Source organism: Simochromis diagramma, unplaced genomic scaffold, assembly GCF_900408965.1.
Source record: "Simochromis diagramma unplaced genomic scaffold, fSimDia1.1 OVJJ01000646.1, whole genome shotgun sequence".
Classification (NCBI taxonomy): Eukaryota; Metazoa; Chordata; class Actinopteri; order Cichliformes; family Cichlidae; genus Simochromis; species Simochromis diagramma.
Window position 1 is genome coordinate 1,070,717 of NW_024387279.1, and position 16,469 is coordinate 1,087,185.

A 16,469-nucleotide genomic window follows, 5' to 3' on the forward strand; every position below is an offset into this window, starting at 1 on the left:
AGTAAAGTTCTTTTATGTAGTGCTTTTCACAGACATAACAGTCACGAACAATTCAAACACAATATCAAAAGAATATCAGCAAGAGGCCCGATTAAACAGAAAAGTTTAGTTGTTTTAAAAAGAAAAAAGGCTAAGGGGCTACAAGGAAATATAAAATTAAACTTGTTAATTAGACATGAGTGTTTACCAGACAAGCAAAGTCACAAAAAATCCTACTGGCTGCATTTTAGGATAGTTGAAGCCGGTGTTTAACCCACACTGGAGATTAAACATCAGGATATTTCAGTCTCTGCTGCTTCAATACTGGACCTCATTTGAAAAATCTATTTTGAGTTTCTTTTCGTTCCATTTGCGTTACAGTGAAATACAACCATTAATGGCGTAATTGTTCTATTTCTGTCACTGAAGCGTGAAAACATTTTTACACCCTGAAGTGATTGTTAGACATCCGAGTCATTACAGAACAGGAACTGGATTTAGGGTGGTATGCTGTCTTTCCTAACTGTGGACTGTGCACAATAGTTAACCTTTTACCTCCCACTCTTCTGCTTGGGTACTACCTTTAAAACTGCTGGTAGTATATAATGTCTGTGGTGAAAAACACAGCACTGCAATGAAATGAATGAACAAAAAGACCTTTAGAGAGACCACTGTTCAAAAGATGGGGAAGATTATTTTCAATCAATACATGTTTTACATCTCTGTAAGCTTTTGTTTTGGTTGTCTATGAAGTTGGGCGAGCAACAGTTCGGGCAGATTTTCTCACAAATTATGAGATGTTCATTCAAATTTTGCTGATTTAAATTTGATGCATAGCTACAATAATTTTTGATTCTTTTGATACCTGCTGGCTTTTCCTCTGAGGCACTTTTACCTTCTCTATTCTCTTCTCCCAGTTTGCATTGCACTTTTTCTTTTGATCATTTGGCTGGGAGTTAGCAAGTGGTTCCAGACAAGCATGAAGAACTACAGGCAACCATAGAAATCTGCTAGCAAACAAAGCAATCACTGATCAACTGATCTCACCCACCGAGTGCCAACAACCTCCAGAAACAACTGCCAAGCCGTCGGGGAATACACATTTCCCTAGAAACCAGTGGTTGTACCACGTCTAGTATATGGTGGACAAATCTAGAGCTATGTGTGCATCGTATTACACCAGAAACCTTACCAGGTTATGAAATGATTTAACCACATGGAACGCAAGACACAAACGCTTCCACTGTGTCATTGTGTAACAAAAACTAAACTAAAATGGAAAACTGAATGTAGAGCTACCTTTAGCAACAATAACTTGAAGTGTTTTGTGTCGAAAGTTTTTGTGAAGGAATTTTGTCCCTCTTGTATTTACATCGTTGCTTCAGTTCATTGGAGTGTGCATGGATAAGGAGGACCTCATGGTCAGCTCAAAGGTCCTGCCTTACTAACCGTGTGCATGCACAAACCTGTGCATAAGTCATGTGTAAGAATGCAAATCAGTGATTTATCAATATTTATGTACCTAAATTTGTTTAGATTTGTACTTTATGAACAACATTAGAAGTTCCTCTGACCATCTAGATCAACCAATGATGGCCTGGTGGAGTGAAGGGTGTAAGCTTGAACCTTTTCAGCCTAAAGATATTCCAGTATTGCTTATCTCATTTGATCTTATCTTAAATTCACATTGTTTATATCATTGCTTGATGTTGGTTTCTTCTTTTTCTTGTAGTTTAGACAGGTTCACACATCACTGTGAGTGCTTCAGGGGAAACAGTATTCACAACCTTCATTATTTTAACCAGAGCCTCGAAACACTCAAAAGTTGTTCCTTTTCTGGCTTCCTCTTCAGACAATTATTTCAGGTTTTTTCAGTCAGGACTTTCTATGACTTTCCATTTAGAGGTGCGTGCTTCTGTCTTACAACATCGTCACTGCTTTATTTGCTTCATCTGAAGGTAAATGAATTTGCTCATAGAGAGCAGATTGTGGTTGTGCAGATTGTATGCAACTGGTAAACAGGTACAGGGCTATTGGTTCAGAATGACTCTGATTTATTAACATGTTAATGGTGGTAAGAACAATATAGGACAGATCAAAGAGTCATTTTGCTTTCACACTTTGGTTTTTTGTGCAGTTTAGCATCATTGCTAAGCACATATTAGTAAATGCGGTCCATAGTTCCAGAAGTCCAGTTGTTTTCTCGCAGCAGCCTTTCCAAACAAGCCTCTTGGAGCCATTAGAGGAACTGCAGTTTTTGTTACTTTGACACTGGCTTCAGTTTCAGCCCGAAGGTTTGCTAATGGGGAGTACATCAGTCTCAACACAAGTTTCAGTTTTAATATATTGTTGTATGGTTTGAATTTTACTACTAATTCATATTCTTAACCGTCACACTGAAGACTTAGTTTGGCAAAAACATTGCCGTCCAGGATACTGTAAGTCCAGCGATTGTAGTTTACGTTGTGAGATTTTAAAGGACCACGTGAAAAGCTACAAAGGGTTGCAAACATAATAACTTTGTAGTTTTTAGACTTGTGATACGCAGAAAAGACAAAAGTCTCAGCCAAACACAGAAATGACTAGGCCTGGAATCAGTGGGGTCAATATCAAAAAGTGCTGAGCAAAAAGGAAGAGTATTTATATTCACTCTATTATAAAACTTACAACATATAATATAAAAGAATACCAGGATTACAAACCTCTTAACATCCACCAGGTCGCTGGAAACCCAGGGGTTGAGTTTAGTTAACCACCTGTTTCTACAGTATTTGAACCTTTCTGAAATGTAATGTGTAGATTCTAATAAAATGCCTGTTTAACATGTGGCTAAAGCAGAGCCACATGTTAACCAGTTAACTTTGTAACCTCTAAGGATTATGGCCACCAAGACCCTAACCCTAACCTGTTGCTGGTCACCTGGTTAAGAGACTAAGGGGGAGGGGGCTCACAAACGTTTCCAGCTCATCGATAAATAAATGAGTATTATTTACTTGGAAATGCAAGTGAAATTCTCATGCGTGTTTATGACAAAAAAGAGTGTATTAACCACCGAAAGACTGCTCACACGTGCAGTTACTGATTGGATGCCGCCCTCTGTTGACACTGAACGGAAATGACTTTAATCCCATATTTTGGCTGCTTTTTCACTCTTAACCAAGCGTTCAGAAAGATAAGGAGAAATTCGGGGTTAACTGTTAAGTTAAACCAAGTAGTTCACAAGGCTTCGTAAAACAATGCCATTAAACCCTGTTGTATCATTCATTAACACATTTATTAATGCATTGTTATAACCAGCTGGTGAGAGGGTGGTGGACTTGTCGATAATGAGCTCTGAATATCGAAATAGCTGTCATTTCTAGATCGGTTGTTACTTCTAACACGTTTCCATGTAGCAGATGGAAAACTACCAAACTGCTATTAAGAACACTATTTTTTGTACAGAGACTCAACTTTGCACCTTTGCTCACCCCCTCCCTCCACAAATCAGGAAGGAACGCTTTTACACCCAAAGAGTGAAACTTGCCAAGATAGTTCACATCCAACCTTTGCCAGACAGTTCTCAAGGCTAGCTTCTGTCCCATTAGCTTCTGCAGCTCAACACCAACCATTGTGTTGAGTCTTTAACTCAACACATTTCAGCAGTAGGTTTTAAAAATGTGAAATTTTGATTCCCAATCTCACTGCTTCTAGCTTTTATACTAAAAAAAGAAAATAATAGCCACACTCATCTACAAACTGGAGCGGTAACCTTAACATAACATCTATCTCTACCCTAAAGTCACAAGATAATGAAACAGACAAACTGCAGTCTGGAGCAACAGCCACAGAGTCATGAAATAAAATAGCCATCAATATATTTGGATTGATATCGCATCTTTTTTCTTTTAAAAAAAAAATAAAACAGAACTACCTTCCACATCCATATTTTTCACTTCGTGACCAAATCTGATCACAAAACTACAGAGCTAACGGTAGTCATGTTTCATATACAGTCTCTGTATAAAAGGTCTTTAATTTTCTGATTTTATTTTATTTTTTTTTAATTCAGGCAAACAACAACAACAACAACAATAACAAACAAACAGCGAAGCACCGACAGTGTACTCTCTTGCTTCTCACGTGGGCCTCTCGAGCCTACGTGCCTTGCGTCATATCGTCACGTGCTTTCCCTCTCGCTCTCCTCCCGTACAGACTAAGGATCGCAGTCATGGCTTCGTGAAGCGACACATGGCATCTTGAAGCCATGAACCAAATTAATAAACACAACAAACAACAACAACAACTCACCGGAAAGCGGACACATTTAAATAGCAGGCGTGTTTGATTTCATTTGTAATTACAGCAACTCCGGTAATATCTCCAGCTAGCAGTCAGTCACACTGGGGGAGAGGCGCACTGCAACCTCCCCCGGTTTATTTTCCTATGATAGCCAGCTTTCTTTACCGTCACTTTTAAGTTTCCGTCTTTTCTAAGAGAAGCTCGACATGGGTGTGCAAGGTTTCCTGGAGTATATTGAGAAGCACTGTCCCAGCGCTGTGGTGCCGGTGGACCTCCAGAGGTTGGCCCGGGGGAGTTTGGTTGGAGGTGGCCGGCAGAAACCCCCTCAGAGTCCGCTTAGGTTGCTGGTGGACGCCGAGAACTGCCTCCATCGACTCTACGGGGGCTTCTACACCGACTGGGTCTGCGGGGGCCAGTGGAACCACATGCTGGGCTACTTGGCCGCCCTCTCCCAGGCCTGCTTCAACGGGAACATTGAGCTCCTGGTGTGCTTCAATGGCGCCCTGGAGAAAGGCCGTCTTCACGAGTGGGTCAAGCGGCAGGTGAACGAGAGGCAGACCGCTCAGCAGATCATCAGCCACGTCCAGAATAAAGGCACCCCACCGCCCAAAGTCTGGTTCCTGCCTCCCGTGTGTATGGCCCACTGCATCCGACTTGCTCTCCTCAAGTTCCGCGTCGGGGTGAGTGGAAACTCGGCCCGGCAGTGTCTGCCTGTTGAGCTGTGGACACAGCCCGAGTTAGCCTGCTAGCTGCCCACCATGTCACCACAGCATCCTGACCCACGATAGGATGCTGTTCCCACACTTAGACAAGTTCTAACCTGCTGTGCGAGGGTGGGCAACTGCGGTGGTTGACTAGTATCCAACAGGTTGCTGGTCTGAGTCAGATGCTGGCCCCCCTCTGTCAGCGATCACTGTTTGTCCTCCCATCTGACAGAAGTAAACAGAGTGAACAAAAAGATGTCCAGACAGGTTTGGCATAAACGAACAAGTCCCTGTTTCACTGGAAGAACGTAACTTCATGGCTGAGGTTTAAATAATCTCAAAACAAACAAACTACTAACTGTAAAGATACTTTCTGCTCAGTTAATAAAACGATGAGCTGATGAGATAAAGTAGAAAGTTCTGACAGTGTCTCTGCCTCCACCTCAGCTGTGATTCCCATCACACAGCTGCTCGATTTGTTGGAATCTGGTAAATTAATGCAGTACGCCACAACTTCACACTTACATTTAAGACTTGTAGTGTGTGTTCTTTTTAACACACACACCAAAAATAAAACCCTAATTTTACCTGAGGCACAGACCTGCAGGTCATTGAGGTCAGAAACATGTTTTCTGGCTCTTCAGAGCAATGATAGTGATGTGTTGACAATATGGCTGAACTGTTTATATATTTGTACTAATCCTAATAAAGATGGCATACACAGGATCTTTCTTTTAGTAGCCTGTTCAAGCGTGACCACAAAGCAGGCAGCAAAGTGAACGTGAAAGTGTTGTGGTTACAGTGATTCTGCTGTAACAGTGAATACAGACAGAAGACTCCAGTCCTACTGGTACACGTTTGACAAAAAGTAATCAAGTTGTGTTTCGTATTGTAATTTTCGGTCTGCCCACAGGATGATAACAGTGAAATAATAAAAACTTAACTCCAGTGTGAAAACTTATACGGGACTTATGAGCAAGGCTCACTCACCAACAGCTCACACGAATGTGCTCCTCGACTGTAGTTTTCTTCCTGTGCGTATTCTTTGAGTGCTTTAGCACACTGGTGTCTGTAAGGAGGTTTGTTTTGAGGCGTTAGCTCAATTCCTGTCTGTGGCTCTCCTCAGGTTGTCCAGAGTGTGGAGGACCACCACCTGGAAGTGATAGCCTTATGCAGGAAGAGTGGCTTCCATGGTCTGGTGGCTTACGACTCGGATTACGCCCTGAGCAATATCCCATACTACTTCAACGCCCACATCCTCAAACTGAGCCGCAACGGCAAAAACCTCACCACCAGCCAGTACCTGATGCATGAAGTGGCACGGCAGCTCGATCTCAGCCCCAATCGTTTTGTCATTTTTGCATCGCTTTTAGGTTAGTGTTGTAGTTTGAGCAAGTGTGTTGGTGGAAGTGTTTGCCCCGGTGAGGCTGACGGATACACGTTTTCTTTTTAACAGGGAGTCACTTACTGCCTGATGAAGACTTGGCTGCCTTTCACTGGAGCTTACTTGGACCAGAGCATCCCTTAGCATCTTTGAAGGTAAGGACTTTCTCTGTGAGCTGCGAGAGCTGTCGGCCTTGTGCTTAAATATTATGGTTACTGGTCATTCGTTTGCTCGTGCAGTGCACATCCTTGACTGATGGGAAGGAAAAGTGCACATGTTTTGCATTCAAACATATGGTAGCAAGCGCCAGCGACGCCTAGACTGAAGTAGCTACCAGCAACAGCGCAGGATCTCATTGATTGACATATGACCTGGTAGAAAATAGAGGCGTTACCTAGGCAACTGGACCCTGGAATGTCTGCAGGTGACCAGCTGTCAGCTTCAGAGGATTCAACACCAGTTATTAGTTCGTCTTTATTGGTACTCGCATCTATGTGACATCACCCATTTGAGCGCACCCCCACTTCAGACCAGTAGATGTGTTTGCATGGACTCGTGTCCTGGTTATGATAAAGTTTTTGAAGTATGTAGTTGTTTCGTTAGCACATGTAAACATGATCAGAGTATTTAAAATCAAACTTTAATCGTTCTTTTTTGGTTTTATTCAACCTGGATTTGGTAACGGGACTCCAGGTCCAGCCTCCGTCCCTGTAAGTCGGCTTTAATTTGAGCGTTTGGCTCTCAGATTATTGCACATACACTGACCTTTATGTTTAATGGTAAATTAACTTTTTTTTTTTTTCTTTTTTTTTTGCCTGTCCCGTTTGGCTCTTTTGCCATCAGAATTGTTGTCTAAAGGCAAAGAAAGATGCCCAACGGATTTACTTTACCAAATTGACCATCCCAGCCTTGCCATAATGGTCCATTTGATTCACCTTTTATTGTTTATTTTATTTTCACTTACTGAATACGGGACAGACTTGACTGGGGGAAAGAAAGAGGGAAAGAGAAACAGCTGAGAAGAGGGACGGGGGAGAAGGGCAAAAGACCAAAAAACAACAGAATGAGCAGAAAAAAAAGAGAAAAAAAAAATGCATATATCGATCACCTGGATCACCTGCTGAGAAAGAAAAAAGAAAACAAGCAGAAGAGAACAAGAGTAATAGAATAAACAACATCACAATGATAAATGGGAATATGACAGTAAACACTAAATATTAAACATTATTGTGCAGCACATAAGATCAACACAACACAGTGTGCTTTGAGGTAGGAGCCAAAAAGGGTGTAGTTTGTGGGTGTGATCACCCGTGTGTACACCTGTGAGCATGGACGCGCTTGTTTTTTTTTTTTTTAAAAGGTTCCTTCATGTAATGATCTGCTAGAGGGTGTGGGGGGGCCACAGCCCCGTCCTCCAGGGCATGAAGCAGGTATGGAGGAGATCAAAACTCCAGACATCCAGAGGCCCCCAGAACACAAGAGACCAAGGAAGACCAACAGAGGGGCAGCCGCGCCACTGTCCCAGAAAGAGCTGAGGAGAGTCCCAGATGAGGGCTCACTCAGCAGCCGCGGAGCAGAAGCCAGGGGGAGTTGCAGTGACGCGCCCGTGAGCTCCGCCGGCAGCCAGCTGTGCCTGAGTGACCGAGCCACAGGCCGAGAGGCCGGGGGCACCCCACCTCCGAAGTGGCCCGAGCGAGCCCCAGGCTCCAGGCCCCGATAAGCGGCCGCCAAGGAGTGAGCCGGTGTGTACCTGGACGCCCATCCCCGGACACAAAGAACCACCAACGCACCGATGTCTGAGGGAGTCCGCCACTGGCAGGGGAAGTGGTGGTAGGGGGAGATAGGCCTCCAAACCTTGGAGGGCCTGAGATGTCCCCAGAGAGGTGGCGCCTGACACCCAACCTGACATATAGACACAGAAATACAGGCACACACAGACACAAACATCCATTCCCACCCTCATGCTCTCATAAACACTTACTCCACACTCAACCAACGTGGAGACAGACATAAAGAGACGCTGTACACACGATCACACTCCCCAAGCGTACTCTACAAACCGGGTCTAGGTACCCTTGCCCCTGGAGGGGGGAACTGCACCCAGACCCAGGTGGTGTTACCCTTTTCCCTGCGGTGGGGGGAGGCAGACCGCCCCGACTCCGCAGCAGCAGGGAGGCCCCACACTCCAGACCGCAGTCGGACGGCCAACTCCTCCTCCTAGCCCCCCGCTCCAGCAGGTCGCAGAGAATGGGGGTGAGAGAAGACTCCAAACCTCCCTCCACCCGCTCATTGTAGTGTTGATGCATGTGTGTTCTAAGGTGCATTTAAAACCCAGGAGGGCATGGAGCTACCTGCCAGAGAGCAGCAGGTAAGCGCGTGGTCCCTCCTGCTGGCCCTCAATGTCTACGTGTATTTAACATTGAGAGGTGGGCAACGACGCCAGGGGTGGGGTGTACACCCTGATGGTAATTTGGACTCCGTGTATCGTGCCCACCCCCAAGATCCTATATGTATGTGTAATGAGAGTGTGAGTAATGTGAATGTCTAAGTTGTGGGATAAAATTGAGGCAGAGGCAGCCAGAAGGGGACAGGGGGGGTGGTAGCCTCCTCTGCACCCTGGTGACATACCCCTACTCCAAGGCCCTGCATGTGTGGGTGGTTGTGGTGGAGCGGGAAGAGTGAGGCAGCTGGAGATGGGGAGGGAAGGAAGGGAGGGGCAGGTGACCCCTCCCTGGGGCCAGCTCCCCTGCTGACCCCAGTAGGCACCCCCATACTCCGCGACCCGCCAGGGAAAGGGGGCCCAGGCCCATCCAGACCGGTGCCCAGCGCAGCAGCGCCTCCCGGCCCCACAGAGCCCAGGACAGTCCACCCAACCCCACCACAGAGAAAACTGCACCCACCCCACCATCCACTCATCTTCCAGACTACATGAGACAATAGACGCCCAGGCTGAGATCTTCCTCCACCTCTCCTGTATCTCCCCCTCCTGCAGAGAGAGCCCCTGAGGAGAGGAAAGCTCCTGCAAGGTGTGACAATCTTCCCCACCAGTTGAAGAGCCCCCCAGGTGGCTCGATGCACCGGCGGCACCCTGCTCCAGGGCTGGGCCCCCATGCACCCACCCGCCCACAACCCCGGCAACACACCAACCAGGACCCAAGCCCTCGAAGCCCAGGCCCCAGCCCAGAGACGGCGCGCCCCCAGAACCTCACGCCCATCCCGGACCCACCCAGGGGCAGCCAGGCTACCAGGTCAGTAACCCACGTCCGTCAGCACAGACCCTCCCCTAGCCCCGCTGCACGCAGCCGCGAGGAAACAGTCACCTGAGAGCCAACAGAGCCCCTAACAGGACACGACCGCTACCCCGGGTTGAGCCCCCCAAGGAAGATGCCTCCGGGGAACCCCCCGACGCCCTAAGCCTGTCCCTACCCCCACACCAATCACAACAGTGAAGGCGGGACCAAACTATGACCCCCCACCACCCCCACTAGGTGATGGAGCTGATCAAAGGAGCCCAGAGCAATTGATCTGATGTGGTGGCAGAGGCTGTATCAAGACTAATGTAATCTAATAGATAATTTCTATATTGGTTAGAATTAAGATTGTTTTTATTTTTCCAGTTCATGAGGACTGTTTTCTTGGCTATGCATAGGGCAGTGAAAACCATATGGGCGATATTCTTTTCTGAAGTGACATTATCTAAGCTGCCCAACAAACACACTAAGGGGGAAGTTGGAATGTTACATTTCAGACACTTCGATAAGTCTTCACATATCTCGCGCCAAAACTTCTGAACTGGTGGACAGAACCAAAGAGCGTGGATATAATTGTCCGGTGAATTGGTTTGACAGTGTGAGCAGTTGTTGGTAGACGTAAAGCCCATCTTGAACATCCGATGACCTGTATAGTGCACTCTATGTAATATTTTGTATTGAATTAATTGAAGACTGGGATTTCTAATTAGATGAAAGGTTTTTAAGCAAATCTGAGACCAGAAGTTTAGGTCTAAGTTAACTGATAAATCCGCTTCCCATTTTGCAATAGGAAGTGATATTGATTCATCTGTTTTAGAAAGCATTCTGTATATTTTGGATAGTAATTTGGGGGTTTTAAGAGTAAGAAATTGAACCACACTTGGTGGTGTTTGTAGTTCAACTTGACCCGGTTTAAATTTCTTTTTTACTATGGATTTAATTTGTTGATATTCTAAAAATCTTTTCTTGTTGATCCCATATTGTGTAACTAGTCCGTCAAATGAGATAAATTCTGTTCCTTCTAGTATATGTTCTAAATATTTGATTCCTTTACCACTCCAATCTGAAAAGTTTATCATATTATTGTTGTAATATGTCAGGGTTGTTCCAGATAGGTGTACGTTTGCATGGGATTAATGAAGACGCCGTCAATTTTAGAAACTCCCACCATGCTGTCAGAGAAGAGCTGATGTTGATGCTTTTAAAGCATTCATGTCGTTGGATGTTTGAGCTGATAAATGGTAGGTCTGAGATCTCTAGATTATTGCAAAGTGCTTGTGGTATGGTAAATTAACTAAAACTTCTACTACAAGTCTCATTAACCCAGTCACACATGCATTCATACATATCTAGCACTTACACTCACACCAGAGGCAATTCTGGGTTCACTGTCTTGCCTAAGTGATCAACCCGCTCTGTCACCTGAGCCACAGCCACTCGCCTTGTTTAACATCACTGCTGTCATAAGGAAAAGCACACTTAGGCTCCCTTTTATGATGCTATCCTGGTATCAGTACCAGCAAGTTTCAGCAGCTGCCCTCAGGTAATAGTTATAGGTACATCTACCTATTTGTTTGTGTTTCTCGACATATCACACCTGCCTAAACTAACATCACACAGTTACCAGGATACTAGTATTTATTATGTACACAGGACACGCAGAACCCAAACATCTGTTTTCCGTGTAAACAGCGTTTCGCGTATATGACCTCGGATAAACCTCATACCCGGGTCCATGAAAGTCACAGGAACCACAGGGCTGTGTAGAAATATCCAGAGCATTCACATTCAAAACAGGCATGTGCTTAATGGGTTTTATATCTGTTCTGTCACAAAGCTTGTTGTATTGATTCTGATGGTGTCTGTATGACCGTCCAGATCCCACAGAGTGTTTCAGAGCCATGTTTTGCAGGATTGGAAATCTTCAGTCCATGCACAGTTTGACACGGACAAAACCTCTTTGCTCAAAATAACAGTCTTCTCTTTCATGTAGTGATGAAGCTGTCAAAATGCTCTCAAGTTGACAGCACAAGACTCAGATTCTGTTTGTGGTGCTGCGGATGGGCGAGTTCACTTGGACGTGTGTGGATGTGCACATGATAAAAGATAACATGCAAAGTTCTTTGTTTGCCGCATAAATGTAAGCAGCCTCACTTTCATTAATTCCAGCTTAAGTGAGTTCATTGTCGTGGCACCAGAGAGTCTAATGAACAAAGTTCACTTGACACTGTTACGGTGGAATGATTCACAACACGAAGCACAATCTAAGCTTTTTGTGCACGAGTGTTACAGTAGTCGACATTTCAGTTTGATGTGGACATACTGCAGACACATCTGAACATGTTCACAAACCAGCAGACACCCCTGAGCCTGAATCCTTCTCAGATACACTTTACTTACAGAGGAAGAAGACACTTTTACTTTTGACTTAAATCATTTGTGCTTATTGATTCGTAACCTTCCCTCTTATGCAGTGAAGGGTTATATAAGCTTTGGCTGCGTTCAGGACAATCTGTCTTTCACAGGTGCGTGCCCATCAGCTCGTGCTTCCTCCCTGTGATGTTGTAATCAAGGCCGTGGCCGACTATGTCCGCAGCATCCCCGACATCACTGACCTGGAGACCATTGGCAAGGACATCTTCAAGAATTCACAGGTATGAACTTTCCAAAAGCCCTTTGAACAAAGTTTGAATGTTTTGCTCCAGCCTGTCATCCCCTCTACCCTTGGTAATGCAAACAGTGAGATATTTACAGATTCATATGATTTAGCTTTACAGTAAGTGGTTGGACCAGCTAAAACAGTATGCTTGACACTGCATTTGACTTATTTTCGCCTCAGAGCTATAGTTCTGTTACTCACCTTTTCTGAAAATCTTGTGAATGCAATAACGCAGGATTTTGACATTCATACCGTAGGTGTATCTGCTTGGAAGCTGAAGGGTAGCAGTGGCAGTTTCATATGTTTAAAATCCGTCCTCATGTAGTTCGCCCTTCTTCATACACAGCCAGTGCTCGGGGGGAAAGAAATGATATAGATGAGATAAATGAGCAGTTCTCCCAGTGCAGTCACATTAACCTCGAACCGCCAGGCAGAAATATCATTCTTCTGTTTTCTACCAATTGATGATGGATCAGTGAAACTGCTCCACAAACACTAATTTGAAAGCATGTGGGACTGAACCTGTGTTTATCAAGTTTTGCTTATATGTGGTTATGAAACACGACACTCTAGTGAAACAGATTCGATTTATTGTGAAGCTCCAAATGACGACATTTAATCCCATCAGTGAGCTAAAAATCCCTCTGATTTTCAGGCAGTCACAGTCGATCCTGATCATCCTTTAATAAATCCAGTTCACATCATGTTGAAGTGATTCTTTGTGACTTTGAATTGACTGAGCAAGAAAAAACAGGCGTGAATGGGTCATGGAGCTAGAGCCAGCTAAAGTGATTTGACAGTTTTCAGATGTAGTCCTGTTGATTAAAGATGCAGAACGTCCGTGCTCTAAATAAAAACTGTTGATCTGCCAGATGTGCAGTTAGACTGCATGCGCGTGCCTCCTTTAGCATACACTACACCACAAACAATAGAAAGCTTTGGGAAAATTGATTATGAAACAGGTTCTGACAGGTGGTCTCTCTTCATTATGGCTTCAGTTTGGTATTAAATCTAGTTGTATGGCCAGTTTCTGTCCTTTACTCCTTTATTTTGGTGACACCGACACATAAGTGATCAGAGTGAGATCTGAGCTGTGGCGATAAATATGTAGTCGCAGAGGATCCAGCAGGATGCTCAGAAAATGGGAAGATGATGAAGTGGTCTAAACACATTATTGAGCGTGCAGTGATTGATTCCATTTGAGTTACCTAAGCTATGTATATTATTTTTACTGCATGTTTTAGTAGAAAGTGGTCAAAATCAGGATAAGAGGAATAAAGAATTTGCTTGTTTGAAAGTGAATTTGGAGATTTTTTTATTTTAGACAGAAATACTCTGTTCTCTCATTTTTTTCTTTTAGTCTTGCACTGATGACAAAATCTTCCGCTTCAAGAAGGCAGTGGAGTACTACTCAGTGGCCAACCAGCCCCAACATTTACCTCTACAGTTGGGTGGGTTTTCGCCTCATCTCACCATAAACTGAAAACTCTGGAGTTCGGGTCAGCAGCACTGATCCGTCGAGACGCGGCGCTGAGACTCAACACTTTAATATATCATTCATGACATTAACGTGCAGAGTTTCTGCTTTAACTTGAGTTTACATCAAAATCGTGTCGGAGATGATACTTTTTTTAAAGTTTCCATTAAACTACTTTTGGGTTCCGTCTGTTCGGAGACTCGCTGCTGTGTGGGGGATGTACAGTAGATAACGTTGAAAAGTATAAACTGTAAATGTTATTTATGGGGAGTTTAACACAAAGAGTTCAAAGTTTAGAGGTTAAAAAACATAAAACTAAACTGAGTTGATTGGACATGTCACTGCTGACCGAAGCAGCAGGTCAAACGCACTGAACAAATATAAAGGAGTGTTTTCCATCTTTTTATACAGTCTGTTACTCATATTCAGATAGACGTATCAAAACTCACTGGACTAAATTTGATCATTTTAACAGTGAAAGAGCTTCTCAGAATAAGACGGCCTGCAGTCCACCTGCTCAGGTGCATTTTCTTTGGCTCTGTGTTCGGTTCTATTTGAAGCTCTTCAAATGCAGTACTGCTCCTACACGGTTCTTTGCCACTTAGTAACCACTATCAAATTTCAGTGTGAATGTGATGAAGCACATAAAATATCTACGTTTGTAAGTGTAGAAGTTACTTTTCATATGAACTAGAGGTTTTGTGTTTGTTTCACAGTTAGACCAAAACACATGGGGGTGCCAGCCGCAGTGCCATCTCCTAAACTACTCGCCATTCCACAGGCGCCACAGCCTGACAAACACGGGGTAAGAAATCCAGCCAGTACCACGGCAACGTGCTCCAGCTGCCTCAGCTTTCCTGATGCTTCTGTGTCTCCCCTGCCTTCAGGTCCAGCACTCGCACACAGACGCTGTGGTGGAGGGCAGCCAGTCTGTGGACTCGGTTGAGAAAGCTCTCCCAGAGCAAAAGAGCTTCAGCAGCATTTCTCCTGAAGGGAGGCACACTCCCCTCTATGAGAGATCCTCTCCCATTAACCCCAGGCAAGCCGGCAGCCCCAACCACATAGAGGCTCCTTTCTTCAATGCCTCCTCCACGTCGTCTTCCTCAGAGAACGATGAGAGCTCTGGCACAACTGCCAAGTGAGTAGAGCACAGCATGTCCTCACTGATGGTGTGCCGATTCATCAGCGGCTACACTGACTGTTTGAGATCAGCAGCAGTGGGAGAGGACAAAGGTGAAGGTAGCTGTATCCTGTTCATAATCAGCTAAAGCTAGTTTGTGCTTTATTCAGTCAGGACCAATGGACCTGGCCTAAAAGTACAGTAAATTTGCTTTTGGCAGCTTTTGGCTCTTTTATGTGAATATGTAGAAATTGAGTAGAACAGCAGCGTGAGCCCAGCATAGAAAGAGCATGCATCGGTGACAGCTATCACATTAAGACAGACACCAGCAGCAGCCAGGGTAGAGTTGGTTTGCAGCTTTTGAAGAACCTGCTCTACCAGTCTGGGTGTCATCTGGATCCGCAAATGGGCTTAGGGTTAGAAGGTCAGGGATACAGTTGGGGTTAGAGTGACCTCATGTTTGGGTTTTGTGACCTTTATAGATGGAAGCAAAAGATTCCACAGCAGAATAATCCACAGAGCGGTGGATGGTCTCGGCTGGCTCGCTCTTTCTTCCTATAAACAATCCTGCTGCCATCAGAGAAACACAACACGATTGAAATATTATTCATCAGCCCAGAGCAGATTGTTCGGTCGCTCAGTCCTGTTCTGACATCGATGTGTCGATTGTGGGTTCTTTTGCCAGTGGACTCTGGGCACTCTGTCAGGTCTGTGGTTAAATAGCCACAAACTGCAGTAAACAGACACATTTCAAGTTTTTGACACAGTAGCTTTTTCATGCGATCAGAACACATAAGCCTCCCTTTTGCACATATCACTGAGCCTTTGACTGCCATGACTTTGTCACCAGCTCAGGTTTCCTCCCTGGACTGGTTCCAAGATCAAGAACCGCTACGCTTTGTTGGAAATGATGCGTAGGCAGGTAGTACGTGACAAAGTAAAGGGTCAAAGGTTTCTTAGTGTGATGTTGTGCCAAAAAGATTATAGTCATTGTGAATGGCAGTTTATTTGACTTGTGGCTGATTGCTGTAAGAGACAGTAATGCTGAGCACTTACCTGTAAATGCAACAAACCTGTTTCCCTGTTCTAGTCACGTGAGCAAGCACACTGAAGAATGGCACAAAAATGGACAGGCTGCTCACGCTTCCAACACACCAGAGAGAGGTGAAGGGGCGAAAGTGAGTCTAGCTTGACCAGTACTACATATTGGTTGATGGGGAATCTGACAATAGACTTGATTGAACATCCCCACACCCCCTTGTGTCCTCAGACTGACCTGTGTGGGACCTCTGCTGTGAACCTGGGGTCACAGGATGGAGATCTCCAAGGCTCGAATGCACAAATCCCCTCCCTGCTCTCCATGCCCACCAGGAACCATATGGACATTACCATCCCACCTCTCCCTGCCGCGGCCCCCGAGGTCCTGCGGGTTGCCGAGCACAGACACAAGAAGGGCCTGATGTACCCCTACGTCTACCACGTCCTCACTAAGGTCATCTAGACTGCTTTTATCTTTGACGTGTTGTATTTGGCATATACAAACTCTGCATGTTGGTAGAATGTGAAGTGCCTGTGTTGAGCGGCCTTTGTCACTGTCCAGCACTGATCTAACAG

The 16,469-nt window shown here is 44.9% G+C and overlaps 1 protein-coding gene and 1 long non-coding RNA gene across 2 annotated transcripts in view; one reads left to right on the forward strand and one right to left on the reverse strand.

The window, feature by feature from the left end:
- Positions 1–3,875: 3,875 nt before the first annotated feature.
- On the reverse strand, positions 3,876–5,299 carry LOC120715944. Its single transcript, XR_005691769.1, has 2 exons — positions 5,081–5,299; positions 3,876–4,979 (listed from the first exon to the last, which is right to left on the reverse strand). It is a non-coding gene; the product is annotated as an uncharacterized LOC120715944 (long non-coding RNA).
- Positions 4,081–16,469, forward strand: part of LOC120715915 (constitutive coactivator of PPAR-gamma-like protein 1 homolog) — a 29,625-nt gene continuing 17,236 nt past the window's right edge. Inside the window, exons 1-9 of the mRNA XM_040003194.1 lie at positions 4,081–4,940; positions 6,091–6,337; positions 6,421–6,503; positions 12,125–12,253; positions 13,619–13,709; positions 14,452–14,540; positions 14,623–14,873; positions 15,946–16,033; positions 16,126–16,347. Of these exons, the coding sequence (XP_039859128.1) occupies positions 4,467–4,940; positions 6,091–6,337; positions 6,421–6,503; positions 12,125–12,253; positions 13,619–13,709; positions 14,452–14,540; positions 14,623–14,873; positions 15,946–16,033; positions 16,126–16,347 (1,674 nt within the window). The 5' untranslated portion in view covers positions 4,081–4,466. The remainder of the gene's footprint in view (positions 4,941–6,090; positions 6,338–6,420; positions 6,504–12,124; positions 12,254–13,618; positions 13,710–14,451; positions 14,541–14,622; positions 14,874–15,945; positions 16,034–16,125; positions 16,348–16,469) is intronic.